Here is a 15,848-nt window from a genome sequence, read left to right as displayed (position 1 = left end):
ACATGTCTTGAAGTTCTCCAGAGCCATGAACTAATCATGTGTTGACCCAGGGTGAGATCTAAAACCTGCAGGGACACCGCCCTCGTGGACAACTAGATCTACAAAGTGCAACTGCTTCTGAGTATCAACACTCTCAAAGCAAACATCACATTTCTCATGCTCTCAGCATAAAGCCCAACTACTGCTTTTGATCATCAACTTTTTCCCAAGGATTTGTGCTACAACTGACAAAATGGAATTTTAAATATTTTTATCAGCCAATTTTTTAAAGAAAGAAAATCACCATGGTTTCACTTTTCACTTAATCTGTACATCAGTTTCTGAACCACAAGATTGTGCTGGCTTGTTAAAAATAGAAGCTTGGAGTAATTCAGAAATTGTGCCATCAGTTTGTCTGGGAGAACATTATTGTTTGTATTACTGCAGTAGAGTAACATTATACTCCGTCTACTGGGTATAATAGGCAAGCACCCCATCATTTCCATTTTCATTATGACTTCATAGTGTATGTATACATTCAGGAATCTCAACTTTTAAGGTGCAGTGTTTATTTCTTCATACAAAAATAGTTTTCATGTTAGGTACCAGGATCAGTGAGGGGGAAAGAATTTTTAAAGTTGGCTCAAACCAAGGCAGCGATTCAGCTCTTTTGCTGGTTGGAGTGACTTCAAGTTTGCTACTGGAGGCGGTGGCAGCTTCTCTTTGTGGCACGACTTTACACGTCAGTCTTATTGGTGTAACCTCAGGCCTTCGCGGCGGGCAACTCAGACGATGTATTTGAAGCTGTAGGTGGCGTCACAGGACAGCTTCATTCCCTTGCAGCGACAGCACAGGTCCTGACGGTGAGGCTTCTTCATGTTAATGTGTCTCTGCTTCTTCTCACAGTTACAGCAAGTCTGAGAGCAACCCTGACAGAGGGGGGCATAAGAACAACATCAGCGTAAGAAAGAGCACAGGCTTTTCTCATCCCTACAGAAGGAATGCCTTACTGAGACTGAAAGTACCTTAGAAATGTGATCCAGTTTATTTAAATGCCTCACACAGAATCTGACTGACCCTGCGATTCCACTTAAAGTCCAAGTGATCAAATCATCTTGCGAGAGTTCCTCAAAAACAAGTTCACGTACCTTGCACAGGATAGATTCCACTCTGTAGGGGTTAAACCCCACTTGACACTTCCGGCAGAGCTGCTTGTAGTATACCTGCCAAAGCAGTCGCTCTGTATTAGCTCAGCAAGAATGCAGGTATTTGTTTGTGCAAGCAGGTTGCCACTAACCTTACTGGTTCCAGAGATGCACCATACATAAGCACTCTCCCACCGGATGTTGCACTTTTTGCAGTGGAAAAACCCATACCTCTGCTCCAGGAACTGGAAAAAAACAAAAATAAATAAAATGTATACAAAATCTTTTTTTCCCTGTGGGCTCCACTGACTGAAAACATTCTGGTGATACTTTTATGGAGAATGTGAGGAAGTGCATAGATTTTAAACTTAACTATCATAAGTTTAGAATTTCCCAATAATAATGGCTCTACCCCCATTACCATTCATACTACAAAGTAGTTAATAAACAAGATAGTTTTTCAATTTAAAAACATTTATGTTTATCTTTTATAAATCCAGAACAGTCTGGGCAGTGAGTTATCAGAAATGTCTCTCATTTTATACATCTGTCATGTAGAGAAAGTGAGACGTAGTGTGAAAAACTGCATTTAAACTGCTTTTAAGTTTAAACTTCTTTACACTGACAGAAGGGAGTGTTTCATTGGTCCAACCCATTAAGATCAAAGTGGGCTTTATGTGGCCCACAAGGAGTTTGACATCCCTGCTTTAAGTGCTTTTTGTTTAATAAAACTAATTTTAAGACAATTAGTTTCTTATACTGCCCTTTATTTCTTTGTGTTTTTGAACCAGTTATGATCTTTTACACTTCTTAAATCTTAAATAAATCAAGTTTCGTTAGGTGTTTTTCAGTGTAGAAAAAGTACCGAGTTGAAATCAGAAGACATTTAAATGAGCCTACGGTGACATTTGCTAAATAAAAGAATCTATATTTCCGGATGGATAATAGGTTTTAAATGACAGTCATACTAATTAGGCTATAGGTTGAGGGCTTAAACCACAGATGACTGAGGGGTTTTCTGAGTTACATCGTGGATGGGAAAACTAAAGACTGCTCATTGCCATTTCCACACGCATCCACCTGAAAGTTGGCTCCCTTTGGAGACCGGTGGAAAGCTGTCTTGGAGGCTTCTGGGGCTTCCTCGCCACTTTGATCCCCGTCGGCCTCGGACGTGGCCTGCTCGGCGGCGGGTTCACCTTCTCCTTCACCAGCGCAATCTTCGAGTTTCTTTAGGAAGAGCCTGCGGTCAAACACCGGCGAATAGATGGACACGGGCCTCAGGAAGCGCAGGTTGCTCATTGGCGGCGTGTGGAACTGCGCCTTCCCCTCCGGTGTGGACGCATCGGGGCTCCTGGGGGGCTTGCAGGGAGTGGGGAGTTCGTCGCAGGACAGCGTTTTGGGGCCCAGAGAGCACTGGACAATTTTATCCACCTTGGCGTTCACTTGCACGCCGCACTCTTTGGTGTTCGCCTTCTTGAGCGGAGGGGGTAAACTCGGGTTGACCTGGGACAGGAGGGTCTTGTAGAGCTCCAGGTAGTTGAGGCCCTGGGGGTTCATGAAGCGACCATCTCTTTTGCCCCAGTTGCCGACCTGAGCCGGGGGCGCGCAGACAGCGTTACCATATACACTGTATGGTGGAAACGTGGACAGGAACCCCTCCATCCTGGAGCCATGAAACCAGTCCAACTCCGTCCTCGTGAGATTTTTAGCCTACGCTTACCTTCTCTCGGCATTGATTGGTTAATTGAGAACAGCGGTGTGCAGGCTCGAATATCGGTAGAGATACTGTGCCCTCTATTATTTATTAATAATAAGACTCTGTTGACTACAGCAAGAATGGCTGGCTATGCCTTTGAATGTGTAGTGATACATTTTTGGGGGCGATCTTTAAAAATTAAGTTAAATTAAAATTGTTTTTATCAAAAAACTGCAGAAAATCTCTGCTGAAACAAGACTGTGCAAAATCCACCTTTGCAGCAAGTGCACTGCTTTATTTGAACGATCCAAATCCGAAATGTTATATTGGAGCTCCCCCTATGGGCTGGTTCATGTTGGCCAGAGACCCATCGGAGAAAGACAAAGCAAGCAGGAGATTAATGAGGCATGCAGTTACACCTTTATTTATTTATTTTTAGTTGGACGTTATGTGAACCAGCTTGGCAAGAAGGTTGTATAACTTCAGTAATATTGCTTTTTTAGTAAAGCCACTGAAGTCAGAAAATATATAATTTAAAAGCCAAACATGTGTTAGAAGTATTAAAAATGTGAATGAGTAGGTTAGCAGACAAAGGAAACTGAGAAATAAATACCCATGGGCATTGTCCCATAAATGTGATTTTTATTTTTAAAATGTCTGTATGAATAAATGACTTTATATGGTATATTCTAACAGTAGGGGCGCACTTAAAACGCCAGAAGCGCCATTCAGCAGCAACTATTTATATTTTTAATTCCAGTTTACACAGGATTAACGTTAATGCACCGTTACTGTCATATTTATGCGATCATTTTCACGCACAAACCCCTTTAGTTGAATCATGGTTTGGTGGTGAGTTCAGGCTCTGTCGGAATCTTGGGTATTCCGTTTGATGTGCAAAATAGACAACAATGCCTTAAAGAATAATGTCAAAACATTATCGTTTGGATATTTAAAACGGTATTTTTTAAACGGTGGGATTAAATGTAAACTCCGTATAAGAAGACTAATGTCTTATTTGGCAGGGTTCGTGTATTTTATAGGCCTGTGCTAAATAAAATCCGCTCTAAATTAATTCATTGTGTTTTTTTTAATGCAAATTACCTGCTTTTATCTTTACAGAGCGCTTCACGAGGACTGTTAAATATATTGCAGGAACTTTCTGTTATATGCGTTTGAATACTCGAAATCTTTTGGAAAATTTTTACAAACAAAAACTGAAAAAGACGCTCCGCGCGTCAAGTGAAGGGCTCAGCAGAAGTACCCGAACTTGTCCTATAGGTGGCGCTACGCACCCATCGATGGTTTTTACCCACGGGCACTGAATCTATACATATTGGCGCCATTTTGGAGCTAGGAGGGGGAAGAGAGCTGCAGAGGAGGACACGATTTATCACAATTCACCGTAACAGGTAAGAAAATGCACAAAGAAGCGAATCGTTTTGATTGAAAAGCAGCGATATTTTCGGACGTCGTTGCCACAGAGTCGGTGTGATCCGGGATGTATCCGCGGAGCTCCCGGGTTTCCAGCGCTAAAAAAGGCGGAGCAGAGCCCGCCTCGCTCGCCTGTGTTCTCGGCAGCCTTGTCCGATTCACAGCGCTGGTTGACCTGGTCCTGCGGCGGAACAAAAAAATGGTTAGCTAGTAAAATAGTAGTCTGCTGACTGGGCTCCCCGCAGCACGAACAGACAGTGGGGGTCGGCTTGGTTGTGTGAGCGGGCTCGGGATATTGATATGAATATAACGGTAGTTAGCCGGTGTGTTTTGTTCGGTGCAGCGTTACTCTCAGTCCGCCCTCTGTCACTGAGATTGCTCTGCTGCTAACGCTAGCTCGGCACGCTAGTCGCTAGCGTGGATACTAGCGAGCTAACAGCAGCTAGATGGATTAGCCACAGTCATCATAACAGCAATAAGGCAGCCTGGCCTGAACACGCTGCTGTACCAATAACAATACCCTCTATTCACGAACAGTTTCCTGACTGTGTAATAACTCACCCACGTGAAATCGGCCTCGAGAATAAATTATTAGCCCAACTCTGGTCGTAGTATTTTCGTTGTGACGATTGCGGGCTTTTAGTGCAAGGCGCATTCCTTTTTTTTTTTTTTTCTTTAATTGCAGAGACCTGATCCTGTAGCGGTAATTGTGTATTTAAGGCTTCTCGAGATTTTAAAGACTTTTACTTAACGAGTTTGCGCAACAATGAAAACATGAACACAAATAGAAGCTTTGGAGGTGAAAAAGTAGCGTGTGATCAGATAGGACATTAATTTTGCAGCCAAGTCGCTTGCAGAGAGCTATAGGGCATTTGATGTGACAGCTATCAGTCTATATATGTATATGAAAAATATAATCTTTGTATATGTTTTGAATTTTATTATTGCTATTGTTTTTAAATCGCTTCATCATCAGCATTGCGTTTTGGTGAGCGGATTAAAGATTGTAAGAAGTCTAAATATGCCATGTAACGCTGGGTTAGATATTTGTTTCATTTGGATTTCTCTCCATGTACACACACACACACACACACACAGACACAAAATAAATAAATAAAAAAATCCTCTTAAAAATAACACAATTTAAAATCCCAAATTGGATTTTAATGTATTCATTCTTGGTGCGAATTGCAAATAAAATAATGCTTCAGGCAAAACTAATTTATCAGGAGCCACTTTGCACTTCTTCAAGAGATAATTTGGCCCTATTTAAAAAATCAAATGCAGGCTGTGCTCCTTTTAAGCATTCACTGAATTGTAAACTGAGCTGAATTATGTTTAGTCAAGCTCTTCCTCTTCAAAACCAAGATTTTCAGTTTGTTTCTCTTTGATGGTTGCCTTGTGGTGAATGGATACAGAGGAGTAATGATGTGTGTGCTGCCTAATGCCCATAGAGATGTGATTCAGCCTTCACTTGTCCATTTCATTTCATCTGAGGAAAAGCTCAACTCTTTGACAGCGTTTCCCTTCTTCAGCCAGTTTCCATCGCTTTGTTTTTGTGAGAGCGCCCGCGCGGAGGTCGACAAGTTCGCCCTTAAAGCTGGCCGGTGTCCGGTTCCCTCTCTGTTTGCTGACATTCACCCTCATCCCTGTGATCACCCATATGAGAGGGGGGTTAAAATCAAGGATGTCTCTGTCAGAGTTCGAATTAGGTTCGAAGAAAGGAAAGTTCTCACATTTCTGCTGGCAGCTGCCTTTAAAAGGCAAAAGTGGGAAGAGCATAAGCAACTAATGGGGGGTAGGAAAGGCTCTCGGTGGGGGGATAAATGTGTTTTGACTGTGATAAACCAGTAATAAGCTGAAAGTAGTTCATGTTCAGGAGGTTGTGTATGGGACAGCTTGCCCCTTTGTGATTATTTAGTGCTGGTTCCCTGGTGGATGGTACCCACGCAGCCTCCCTAGGTTGAGAAATAATCTGCTGTGATTGGCTGCCAGAGCTCAACTGTGTATCAGTGTGGCAGAATGAGAGAGGGATGGACTCAAATTTGGCAGCAGCTGTGGGTGGAAAAGAAGGTCAGAATCAAACAATTTGGCAGCTTGCCAATGTCCCGTGTGTGTGTCTGTGTGTGTTTTTGTAAAAGCTCAGCTACAGAAAATTGTTTGGTTGTGATTCATAACTAGGTTTTGGAGTCTGGTCTCTAAATCAAGCGCTTTTGTCAGACGGCAGACCCACTGACCGGGACCGCTTCATAAATCAGTTTTTCTTTCGGGGTTAAAAGTAGCTGAAATTGAAGGAACAAGCGGCTCAGTCGTGAGAGAAGAAAATCATCTGTTCATTTTTCAGTGCTTCTTATAGCTGCATATGTGCAGTGTTGTTGTTTTTTAATTGTATTTGTTATGTAGTTGTATTAAATAAAACAATTACATCATTTTTTTTTCTTAACGCTCAAAAGGAGATAATATTACAGCCAAGTAAAACAAAAAACATTTGACTAAATTTCATGCTGCCTGGTCTGAACTGTGGATCAGGCAGCCTAACATATGACTATCAGGGAAGTTGAAGTGAGCAGATGGATGAGGATGATCTCAGTTTGGCATTTTGTGCACTTTCCTAAGGAATCGTACAGATTTCCCCACTAAAAGGTACTTATCTGTTATGGTAAATGGACTGGTTCTTCTATAGCGCTTTTCTTTTCTACTTGAGCACTTAAAGTACTTTATACAACTTTCCTCATTCACCCATTCACACTCATTTATATGAGCACTTTTTTTTTTTTTTTTTAACTGAGCTTAAGTGCTTTCTGTCTAACACTTTCACACATTTACACTCCAATGAACGCATGAGAGAGCAACTTGGGGTTCAGTAGCTTGCCCAAGGATACTTTGGCACGCAGGCTGGAGCAGCCAGGGATCAAATCACCAAACTTCCAATTATATTGAAATGTTATATTTTGAAAGCTCCAAGTAGGATACTGGGGTTTGTGAGTTGAGTTTTTATTTTTGAGCAGATGTGATGCCTTTTTACAGAGAGATATTGTAGAGATATTAATAGATATTATTGTAGGGTCTTTACCTTACAATTTAAAGTACCTGTTGTTGTAATTTGGTGCTATAAATTGAATTGAATAGAGGGTATGCACACATAACCACAGGATTGCAGAAACTAAGATTGGGATATGATTCCTTTTTCCAGAATACCCAACCGTAGCCTGAGTTTCTGCAGTCATATAGCAGTTTGTCACATGATGTCATGCACATTGCTTGAGAGCCGTCTGTCATATTGGCGCTTGGTGAGTAATTCCTGGATGTTGCTGGCGGTCATTGGGTGAAGTTGGTTACAAAGAAGAGATTTTTGCTGCACCAAAAATCTCTGCAAATGTGCTAGTGTGACGAAAACGGCATTTGCCTTCAGAGTAAAACTTGTTTCAGCACGGCAGTCAGCAAGTTTTAAAAGGCCTGGTTTTTACTTTGAAGCAAACTGCAAACTGTCTGCTACTGGAGGAGTAGCTGGTGAATGTTTTGGCAAGCTGGCGTGTTTTGCACATTATCACTGCTACTGAACCAAAGCAGCAAGGTGGTTTTCACCAGTTGTGGAATACTCAATTTTTCTTTCCTTCATGATCAGTGGTTGCCAGGTGGTTGCAGACTGGTCTGACGTGAGCAGCAATCAGCTAGGAACCAAAGCAGCATGTGACTGCATATCCTTTCACCAGTGATTTGCGGAATGAACTCACAGTGGGTTTTTTCATGTTCCTGGTGTCCATGATCAGTGGTATGCCAGGTGGATTGCAGACTGAAGTGACAGTGAGCAAAGTGAAGGCCAAAATTATTGGTGTGGTCTGAGTACTCATTAAATCAGGTAACATTTTAACGACTACTAAGTGCACATGGGTTTTTTGCTATGTTAACGTATCCTGACTACACCAGAGGCCTTTGCTATGAAGCAAGATTTGGACTTATCCAAGCACCGTCAGGGTTTGACCCTGTGTTTTTAGTGTGATTAGGTGATTAAGAGTCTTATTGTTAGTGGGGTGCATTGCAATGGTAAGTTATGCTGGAGATCTAACCTGCTTACCTGTTGTTTGACTTATTAAGTTAATGACTACTTTTGTGTGACTGCTTAAGGGCTCATTATGGTCGCTGCAGTGGTCATTGTGCACACAAGAAGTGACATCATCATTTATACCGCCAGTGAGGGCACACTGGGCTGGCTGCAGTATTCTCCTAAATGGTAGAGGTGTCACCACTCAGAGAAAACCTCCACATCAGTGTTACTACTGGAGTACAAAAGTCTTTTGGGTTTTTTTTTCTTTCCAACATCTCCCTTGGTATAATCTGGAAATCTTTTGCTCTGATGAATCATTAACATGGTTCTTAAAAACTGACAATCATACACTCATTCCTTCAGTCTGGTGATGCCACAGATGCAAGGTTGCAAAAAACTGAAAGCCCCATGACATGCATGAGGGCTGCTTGCTCCATGGCATGTGACGTTTCGGTGATGCTCTCAGATATTTTTGACCAGCATGCTTTGGCCTGCCTGAAGAGGTTGTACATCTGCATAGTAGTGCGGTGTGATGCCCTAACTGCTCCAAAGTATGGAACTCCAAAGCTTCCTCAGGGACAGCTGCCTTGCCAGTTTGACAAATCTATAAACCATGTGAGAGGACGGTCTGTCATCACATTCAAAAGTGCCCCATTATACCTGAAAATGCAGAAAATCATGAATGTCATTGTCTAGGACTGAAAGCGACAGTGACTTTGTGTGAGGAGTTTAGGTGCCAAGACAAACTGAAGCGTACCCAGATCATTAAGCACAGTGTGAGTGCATGCCAGCAGGCAAGTCGGAAAGGGGCGGATATTTGGGCATGACACAAAGTAATCACATCCCCAAGTAGGGAGCTAAATTTCATTATGAGATGTGGGAAAGTCTGAGAAAATTAACAAACAAACTCCTCCACAGAGACTCAGTACACAACAGCGAACAGCTAACACCTCTGCTGGTTATCATAGCCGCCACTAAAGTCGCAGAGAAATATCAAGCTAGAACATCTAACCTGTGTGTGTTAACACTGATGCTTTTGCGGTGTGGTTTTTGTATATGACTCACAAAGGTAATCATTATCACTCGCTCTGAAACTTGATTGCATTATTTAAACAGCCATCTGATCTGATTTCATTACTGATGTATGACTGACTATGTGCAAGTTTGATTTTTATTCATTTTATTTTAAATAACTAAAATTATGAGGAAATAACGAGATGTATATAAATTATAATTGTATATAAAAGATGGCCCACCAGAGTTACATAGAGTCAAAGGAAGCGTCTTCAGATTGCTTGTTTGTTGTTGAGAAACCCAATATGACTCTTTGAATACTGGCTCCTTTAGTCAATGTTTCTTTGGACAGCATAGCAAATTATAAATTGCTTCCTATTACATGTGATGCAACAATTTACCATCTTGCTATCCTGAGGGGACTTTATGTTCTGATGGTTCTCTGGAAATTGAATTGAATTGGGAAAAGTAAACGACTGCAAAATGAGTCTGTGCACTCACGATCTTCGGCTAAGTACCTACATTCACATTAATCTGCTTCATCTATTAAATATTTTTACATGTCTGCGTTGTTAGCTGTTTTTGTGAGGTTATGTTAACGGCTAGAAAACTGACATGAAAATAGACCAAGACGTGAGTCTGGAGAAAATTACTGTTTTGGTTAATAGCAGCATTTCTGAGCTGTAACCGAGGAACGCTGCCATGTCTTGGATTCTAGTTTCTAATATCAGGGTTTTGATATATTTAAACCAAGCAGCTCACTGGGCCTAAACATTGTGCAAAAGCTACAAGAGCTGCAGACATTTTGTTAGTTAATGTCAGCCTGCTGTTCCCTTTAAGCCAAAACATGTTTTTAAAACAACAGCCTGCAAAGATTATAAAGAACAAGGCAGATGTTATGACTTATTACCCTTATTACCACTAATTAGGGTTGGCTAAATCATGCCAATGTACTCTCATATCTACACTTTTTTCTCTATAGCTATTAGTGTTGTAGTGGAGGGTAGAACAACAAGAACTGAGTGTCATGAAGTGCCCAGAGGGGAGCACTGCAAAGCTAAATTAATGAGTCAGCGAGGTATGTCGAGCTTAAAGTTTGAGTTCTCAGCATTACAGATGACTCGCTTTTTGCCTAGCTAGAAAAACCTGGCCCAAAGCAGGTTACGTTAAGAGTTGAAATAATCTGGAGTACCATTTTTAAGTAATTGTGTCACAGGCTTCTGACTTTATTAGACAGGGCAGTGAAGATGAGGCAGAAAAGGGGCAGCGAGGGCCATCAGGTCGGTGTTAAGCCCAGGCTGCTGTATGCTGTATAGCCTTGCACTATGTGGTCACCTGCTCAACCTGTGAGCTAAAATCTTAAATGCCATTCACTGTTAAACAACATTTTAGATATGCAAACTGTTGGGCCATGTCGCACTAATGCTGCAGAGGTTATGTCACAAGTGATCAAAATGCACCTCTTATTCACAGCGGTGTACATGCATTCAGTTGGTTGTTCGTGATCCTAAAGAGCTGTCAAGTCTGTTTCTAAACTGCTGTAATGCCCACAAATGAGAAAATTAATCAGTTCATTTGAATCACCAAGAATATTCAGTCTGTAAAATTAATTTTACTTTGATCTGACTAAAAACTAATTTGATTTCAATCTTCTCTGTTATTAGACTGTGGTACCGTGTCAGAACTGAATGCACTGATGTTTAAATGCATTCATTTTAAAGCCTGAGAGCACTCAGAGTGCACCGAGTGGGGGGGGAAAAATACAGATCTCTGCTTAAAAGATTAACTATTTTCTGCAGCTTTGCTCTCTTTCTATATATGCCACTGTTGACTTCTGCAGTAACATTTTTTTCGTAGATCTCTATCACATGTTCCTCTGATAATGTCTCTGACTGAAGTAGGCTGCACTCAGTTAATCCATTTTGTGCAGAAGAAGAGTTAAATTATGCCTCTTTTTGACTGAGCGCACACGGAGCCTGAAGCAGAAATCCCGGGTTAACAAAGAAAGCCGATAACTGCTGCTGTGATACCTGTTATCTCTGACTGGGATTTTGTTAAGCCAGCTAACACAAAGAAAGCCTAGCTATGTCAAAATGATTTCATAGTGCACCCCTCAGCTCATTCAAGCTCTTGGTATAGTCATAAACTGTACGCCAGGCTTTAGTTTGTCTGACAATTCAGGCTTTAGGTGAAGAGTAAATTCTTCTTACTGGGTGCACACATTTCTGTTGCTTTTAATGTCATTAATGGGGAAAAAGCCATAGTGGGAATGGTTTATTTAGTTGTTTGTAAGGTGCAGCATGTATTATCTGGTTAAGAGCAGCTAAATTGGACGTCAAAGCACATTTTGTATCATGTGAATGCCCTAAAACACAAACTGGGTGTAAATCCTTGAAATGCTTGTGGCTGCGGTAATGAAATGTGGAGCACAATGGTAGCAGAAGCTCGCAAGGAAGGAAAAAAAAAAATCAGCCATGCTCTCTGAATACAGCAATTTCATCCTGGACACAGCTTGTAGGAAGCTATTGCAGTGCTGTGACTATCTCGCTGAATATTTCAGAGGTTGCTCTCTTTCAGGCTGCTTTAGAAGCTTTAAAGTATTAAAAAGATTTCCTGAGGGTCTCAAGAAGTTAACATTGTGCCTTTTCATGCTTTTTTTTTTTTTTTTTCCCCTCAAATCAAGATTCAGCAAGTTTTCAAGGTTCTGGGGTTTGACTCTCTTCCTTTGCTCTCTGTCAAACTAGTATTGCTGCTCTTGTGTTTGTAATTAATGCTCTTGTGTCTCTCTGCAGGCAGTGAAGAGCTAAAGAGGATGGCTCACTCTAAAGCTCGAGCCACAGACGGGAAGGTGACCTACCCCCCGGGGGTCAAGGAGATCTCTGACAAAATCTCCAAGGAGGAAATGGTCCGAAGGCTCAAGGTCAGTGTCAGATTGGTCATTACTGCTTCAGTAGTAGTTTTTGGAGTGGTCTTATATTGAGGAATATTGCTGATATATCAGTGAAAGAATAATCATTTTTAAAAAAAAAAAGTTTCACTTTTCTTGGTGTAACTGAATAAACCCATTTTAAACCTCATTGTCTTGGAGTGATGATTGTTTTACCCCTTGCTCGGCCATTAACCACAGGGACTTGCCTTCCCACATTTAAAATACCCCATCTCTTTTCTAGATGGTTGTCAAGACCTTCATGGACATGGACCAGGACTCTGAGGAAGAGAAGGAGCTCTACCTGAACCTGGCCCTCCACCTGGCCTCAGACTTCTTTCTCAAACACCCAGATAAAGATGTGCGTCTGTTGGTGGCCTGCTGTCTGGCAGACATATTCAGGATTTATGCCCCAGAGGCCCCTTACACTTCCCCAGACAAACTTAAGGTAGGGTGATTCATATTTTCTTCGGTAGCTTAAACTAAACCTATCGAAATTACTTCACTCTGTCTTGTTAGAGTTACTGTTTCTAATTAGACAACCCTGCTACTGCTTCTCTAGAGGGTTCATTTAATGCTAATTGGACAAATTGATATATTCAGTCAACAGGTGTACTTTGAAATTCATTCAGGTGGAGATGTGACTTCTCTTAATTTCAGTGTGTGTTATATGGAAATCTCAGTGGGTGTCCTTTGTTAACAGTTTGAACATTTTCAATGTATTTATATTTACTTTAGTGTAATTTTTTGATCATGGCTGAATTTTGCTGCTTACTACAGCTGCTCACATGAAGGATTCACTGTATGTGTGTTTTTGTTTTGTATAGGACATTTTCATGTTCATCACCAGACAACTGAAAGGCCTGGAGGACACTAAAAGCGCACAGTTCAACAGATACTTCTACCTGCTGGAGGTGCGTGACTGAGCTTTTATGGCTAACATGTAGCACTGGGGTTTGGTCACAGTAATTTGAATTTGATCCCAAGTAGTTTGGAACTCCTCGCTGTATTTTGATCAAAGTTTCATTTTAGCTTTTACAAAATTTGCGGTGTGGTTGTGCTGTCCTGGCTTTTTAATTGCAACAGTAGAGTGTGTGGAGTTGTTTGTTGTGACATTAAATACCAAGAGGTGTACACCTGGTTGCTACAATGGAGGCTTGTGCATCACAGAACTGTCAGGAATAGCCACATGGATACTGGTTACTTGTTTTGCTGCAGGCTTTGCTCTGTGTGTGGACACCATCTCTAAATAGCAGCAGGGATGCTTTTTTACAATAAAGTAGGCTGTAGCATTTGTGATGTCTCTGAAAGGCATGGTAAAGTGCCACCGTAAAGTCTTGCATTCAGCATGCGTTGCATTGTGCAGGTAAAAGGTCAGCCGTGCACTGAGAAAGGATGGCTTCCTCTTTGCAATAGATTTCACTCAACAACTCCTAGCAACCACTCTGTTTGGTCGGAGAATACATCTTTTCCTTCCAACTTTGTGTGACTGAGGCCTAATGCATGTGTGCACTCCTGGTTGCATAATAAATGACTGCAGCTAACTGTATCTGAACTCCATTTAAAGGATTAAAAAATGTACTGTGCCTTCAGAAAATTATTTATTTAAACTAAATTAGCCTTTAGCATTTTTGGAAGCTCTTTGAAGAATCTCATTCTGATTTGATTTGATTTGATTTGATTTTTCCCTCATTAATGGTTTGTTTTGTTTTTCGTTCTTCCTGCTTGTGTGGTTCAATTTGCTGTGTGTGTGTGTGTTTTCATTAAATTATGAGTTTGTGCCAAGAAGCAATTTCCCCACAAAATGAAAGAGACAAACTGCTTTTAATTGCAAGTCATTGTCTTTTGTCTGCAACTTAATGATTATTAGGATTGTAATTAAAGCTGCAGTTATAACTGGGGCATAAATGGGCCGTTTGAAGATGGGGGAAATCTTGCCAGTTTAATGAGTTGTTTTTTCTCTTTTTTTAATGATTACTGTTAACACAGCAACAGCGAAATCCAAATGATCTGTTTTGGAAGCATATAATACAAAGTTTTAATAGCTGGAACTACACCTATTGTATTTTGGAGGGGGGGGGCAGAAAGGGTTGTACATGCTTAAACTAAGCACAAGTGTTCATGATGGTCGTGAGAGAGATAGTTTACCTAGGTAATGTTTTCACCGGAAATTTTGAAAGTACCCTTAACACTTCAGTTTAACAATAATTAAAGTAATTTAGCCTTGAAGCACTTCAACAACCTGCACAATACTGTCATGTGATAAAACCGGAAAATATTATCTTCCTGAGATGTTGAGACTTGGCTCAGTCTTTTTAACCAAATACTTAAAGCCCTGCTTTGCCACCATGTAGCTGCATCAGCAATTTCCATCCACTGTTTGCTCTTCCTGTCATACGGTGCTCCAGTGAAGCTCGGTGGAGTTGTCTGTTTACCTTTGGGTCACACGTCACCAGCTGTTAGTATCTCCTCCTCCGTAGCCTGGTGGTACTCCGTGGTGTGTTTTAGCCTCAAGCAGTGAAACAAGTTCAATGTTCCACCTTCAGAGGGAACAGTATTCTTGCATATTTTACAAAGTATTGTGCATTGTTGAGCTTTTTTTTAGGTACTGGATCAGAGGCTGACCCACAACTCTCACTTTCAGACATGCCTGGGCTTATTGTGTTGTAAAATGCGCTAGGAAACATAAACACACGGCAATGATTTGACATTTTTATATCACTTCAAATATCTGTACCTTACTATAGCAGATGGTATGATATGGCACAGCCCTAATGTATAAACTGATTAAAATTTGATGGTCAAGATCACTGTGAGCTCGTCTCAGCCTCATATTAAGCAGTTCTGATGAAGACTAGTAATCTTCCTCTACTGCAGTCAGCTCAGCTCACACTAACTTCAAAGCAGGCCAAGTTCATATTAACTAGCTTTAAAGAATATATGTTATCCTTACAGAACATGCTGTGGATATGTAAAACATATCAGTGGAGAGTGGGAGTAGTGGAAAAGGTCGCTCTTCTACATGTTTAAGCATGTTAAGTGGGTGGCTAAATGAAGTACTTGAATTGCTTTTGAACTGCAAAGGTTTTAATTGTGCTAACAGCACATGGAGTAGTTGTTGGCTTTGGAAGAACAATTTCTCACTCTTTCTCAACGTTTGCTTTCTCCACTGTCGTGCTATCTCAGTGCTTTCTGCTGTGTGTATCAGAGCAAGCCAGATGCAGAGCCATGCAGCCCTAATACACTGAAGCCCTTGCACTGGCCAGTATTGATATGCTTTATCATTAAACTTGGTCACTGCCCTGAAATACTGTTTCCTCTGGTGTCATTTCTCCTTATCTGTTGGGACTGAGTGCGAGTTTTATTTTAGTGTCCGATTTCAGTCCTCTGAAGAGGTGGCTGCTGCCTGTGCGCGGTGTCACAGCTGAATACCCTCAGGCTTATTTTAAAAACAAGAGTGAATGTTACCTCAGCTTGAGGTGGAAATGATTACATTTATAGCTGCTGGTTTTTTGTTTGTTTGTTTTTTCCCTCTTGTTTAGCAAGTCCCATTAGTATAAGATTGCACATAGTACTGTACCTGGTACAGTAGGCACTTCTAGAGCAGTC

The 15,848-nt window shown here is 41.1% G+C and overlaps 2 protein-coding genes across 2 annotated transcripts in view; one reads left to right on the top strand and one right to left on the bottom strand.

The window, feature by feature from the left end:
* Positions 1-580: 580 nt before the first annotated feature.
* Positions 581-2,860, bottom strand: zar1l (zygote arrest 1-like). The gene is made up of 4 exons (XM_031729142.2): positions 2,205-2,860; positions 1,277-1,369; positions 1,128-1,202; positions 581-908 (listed from the first exon to the last, which is right to left on the bottom strand). The coding sequence occupies exons 1-4, from the start codon at positions 2,784-2,786 to the stop codon at positions 765-767; spliced, it is 894 nt and encodes a 297-aa protein (XP_031585002.2). The 5' UTR covers positions 2,787-2,860; the 3' UTR covers positions 581-764.
* A 1,273-nt stretch (positions 2,861-4,133) lies between these two features.
* The window catches only part of pds5b (PDS5 cohesin associated factor B), a 30,413-nt gene continuing 18,698 nt past the window's right edge, over positions 4,134-15,848 (top strand). The window contains exons 1-4 of the mRNA XM_031729136.2: positions 4,134-4,232; positions 12,106-12,233; positions 12,484-12,687; positions 13,067-13,153. Coding sequence (XP_031584996.2) covers positions 12,126-12,233; positions 12,484-12,687; positions 13,067-13,153 — 399 coding nt within the window. The 5' untranslated portion in view covers positions 4,134-4,232; positions 12,106-12,125. The remainder of the gene's footprint in view (positions 4,233-12,105; positions 12,234-12,483; positions 12,688-13,066; positions 13,154-15,848) is intronic.

Source organism: Oreochromis aureus, linkage group 10 (genome assembly GCF_013358895.1).
Source record: "Oreochromis aureus strain Israel breed Guangdong linkage group 10, ZZ_aureus, whole genome shotgun sequence".
NCBI classification, from domain to species: Eukaryota; Metazoa; Chordata; class Actinopteri; order Cichliformes; family Cichlidae; genus Oreochromis; species Oreochromis aureus.
The sequence above is the reverse complement of the archived record's forward strand: the minus strand, read 5'-3'. Positions and strand labels throughout refer to the sequence as shown.

Bases quoted from the DNA above. Each gene is read 5' to 3' on its own strand.
- zar1l (XM_031729142.2), bottom strand. From the start codon at position 2,786: ATGGAGGGGTTCCTGTCCACGTTTCCACCATACAGTGTATATGGTAAC. The intron at 1,203-1,276 runs GTTAGTGGCAAC...CTGCTTTGGCAG, and splicing joins GCATCTCTGGAACCAGTAAG to GTATACTACAAGCAGCTCTG. The intron at 909-1,127 runs GTACGTGAACTT...CCCCTCTGTCAG, and splicing joins TGGAATCTATCCTGTGCAAG to GGTTGCTCTCAGACTTGCTG.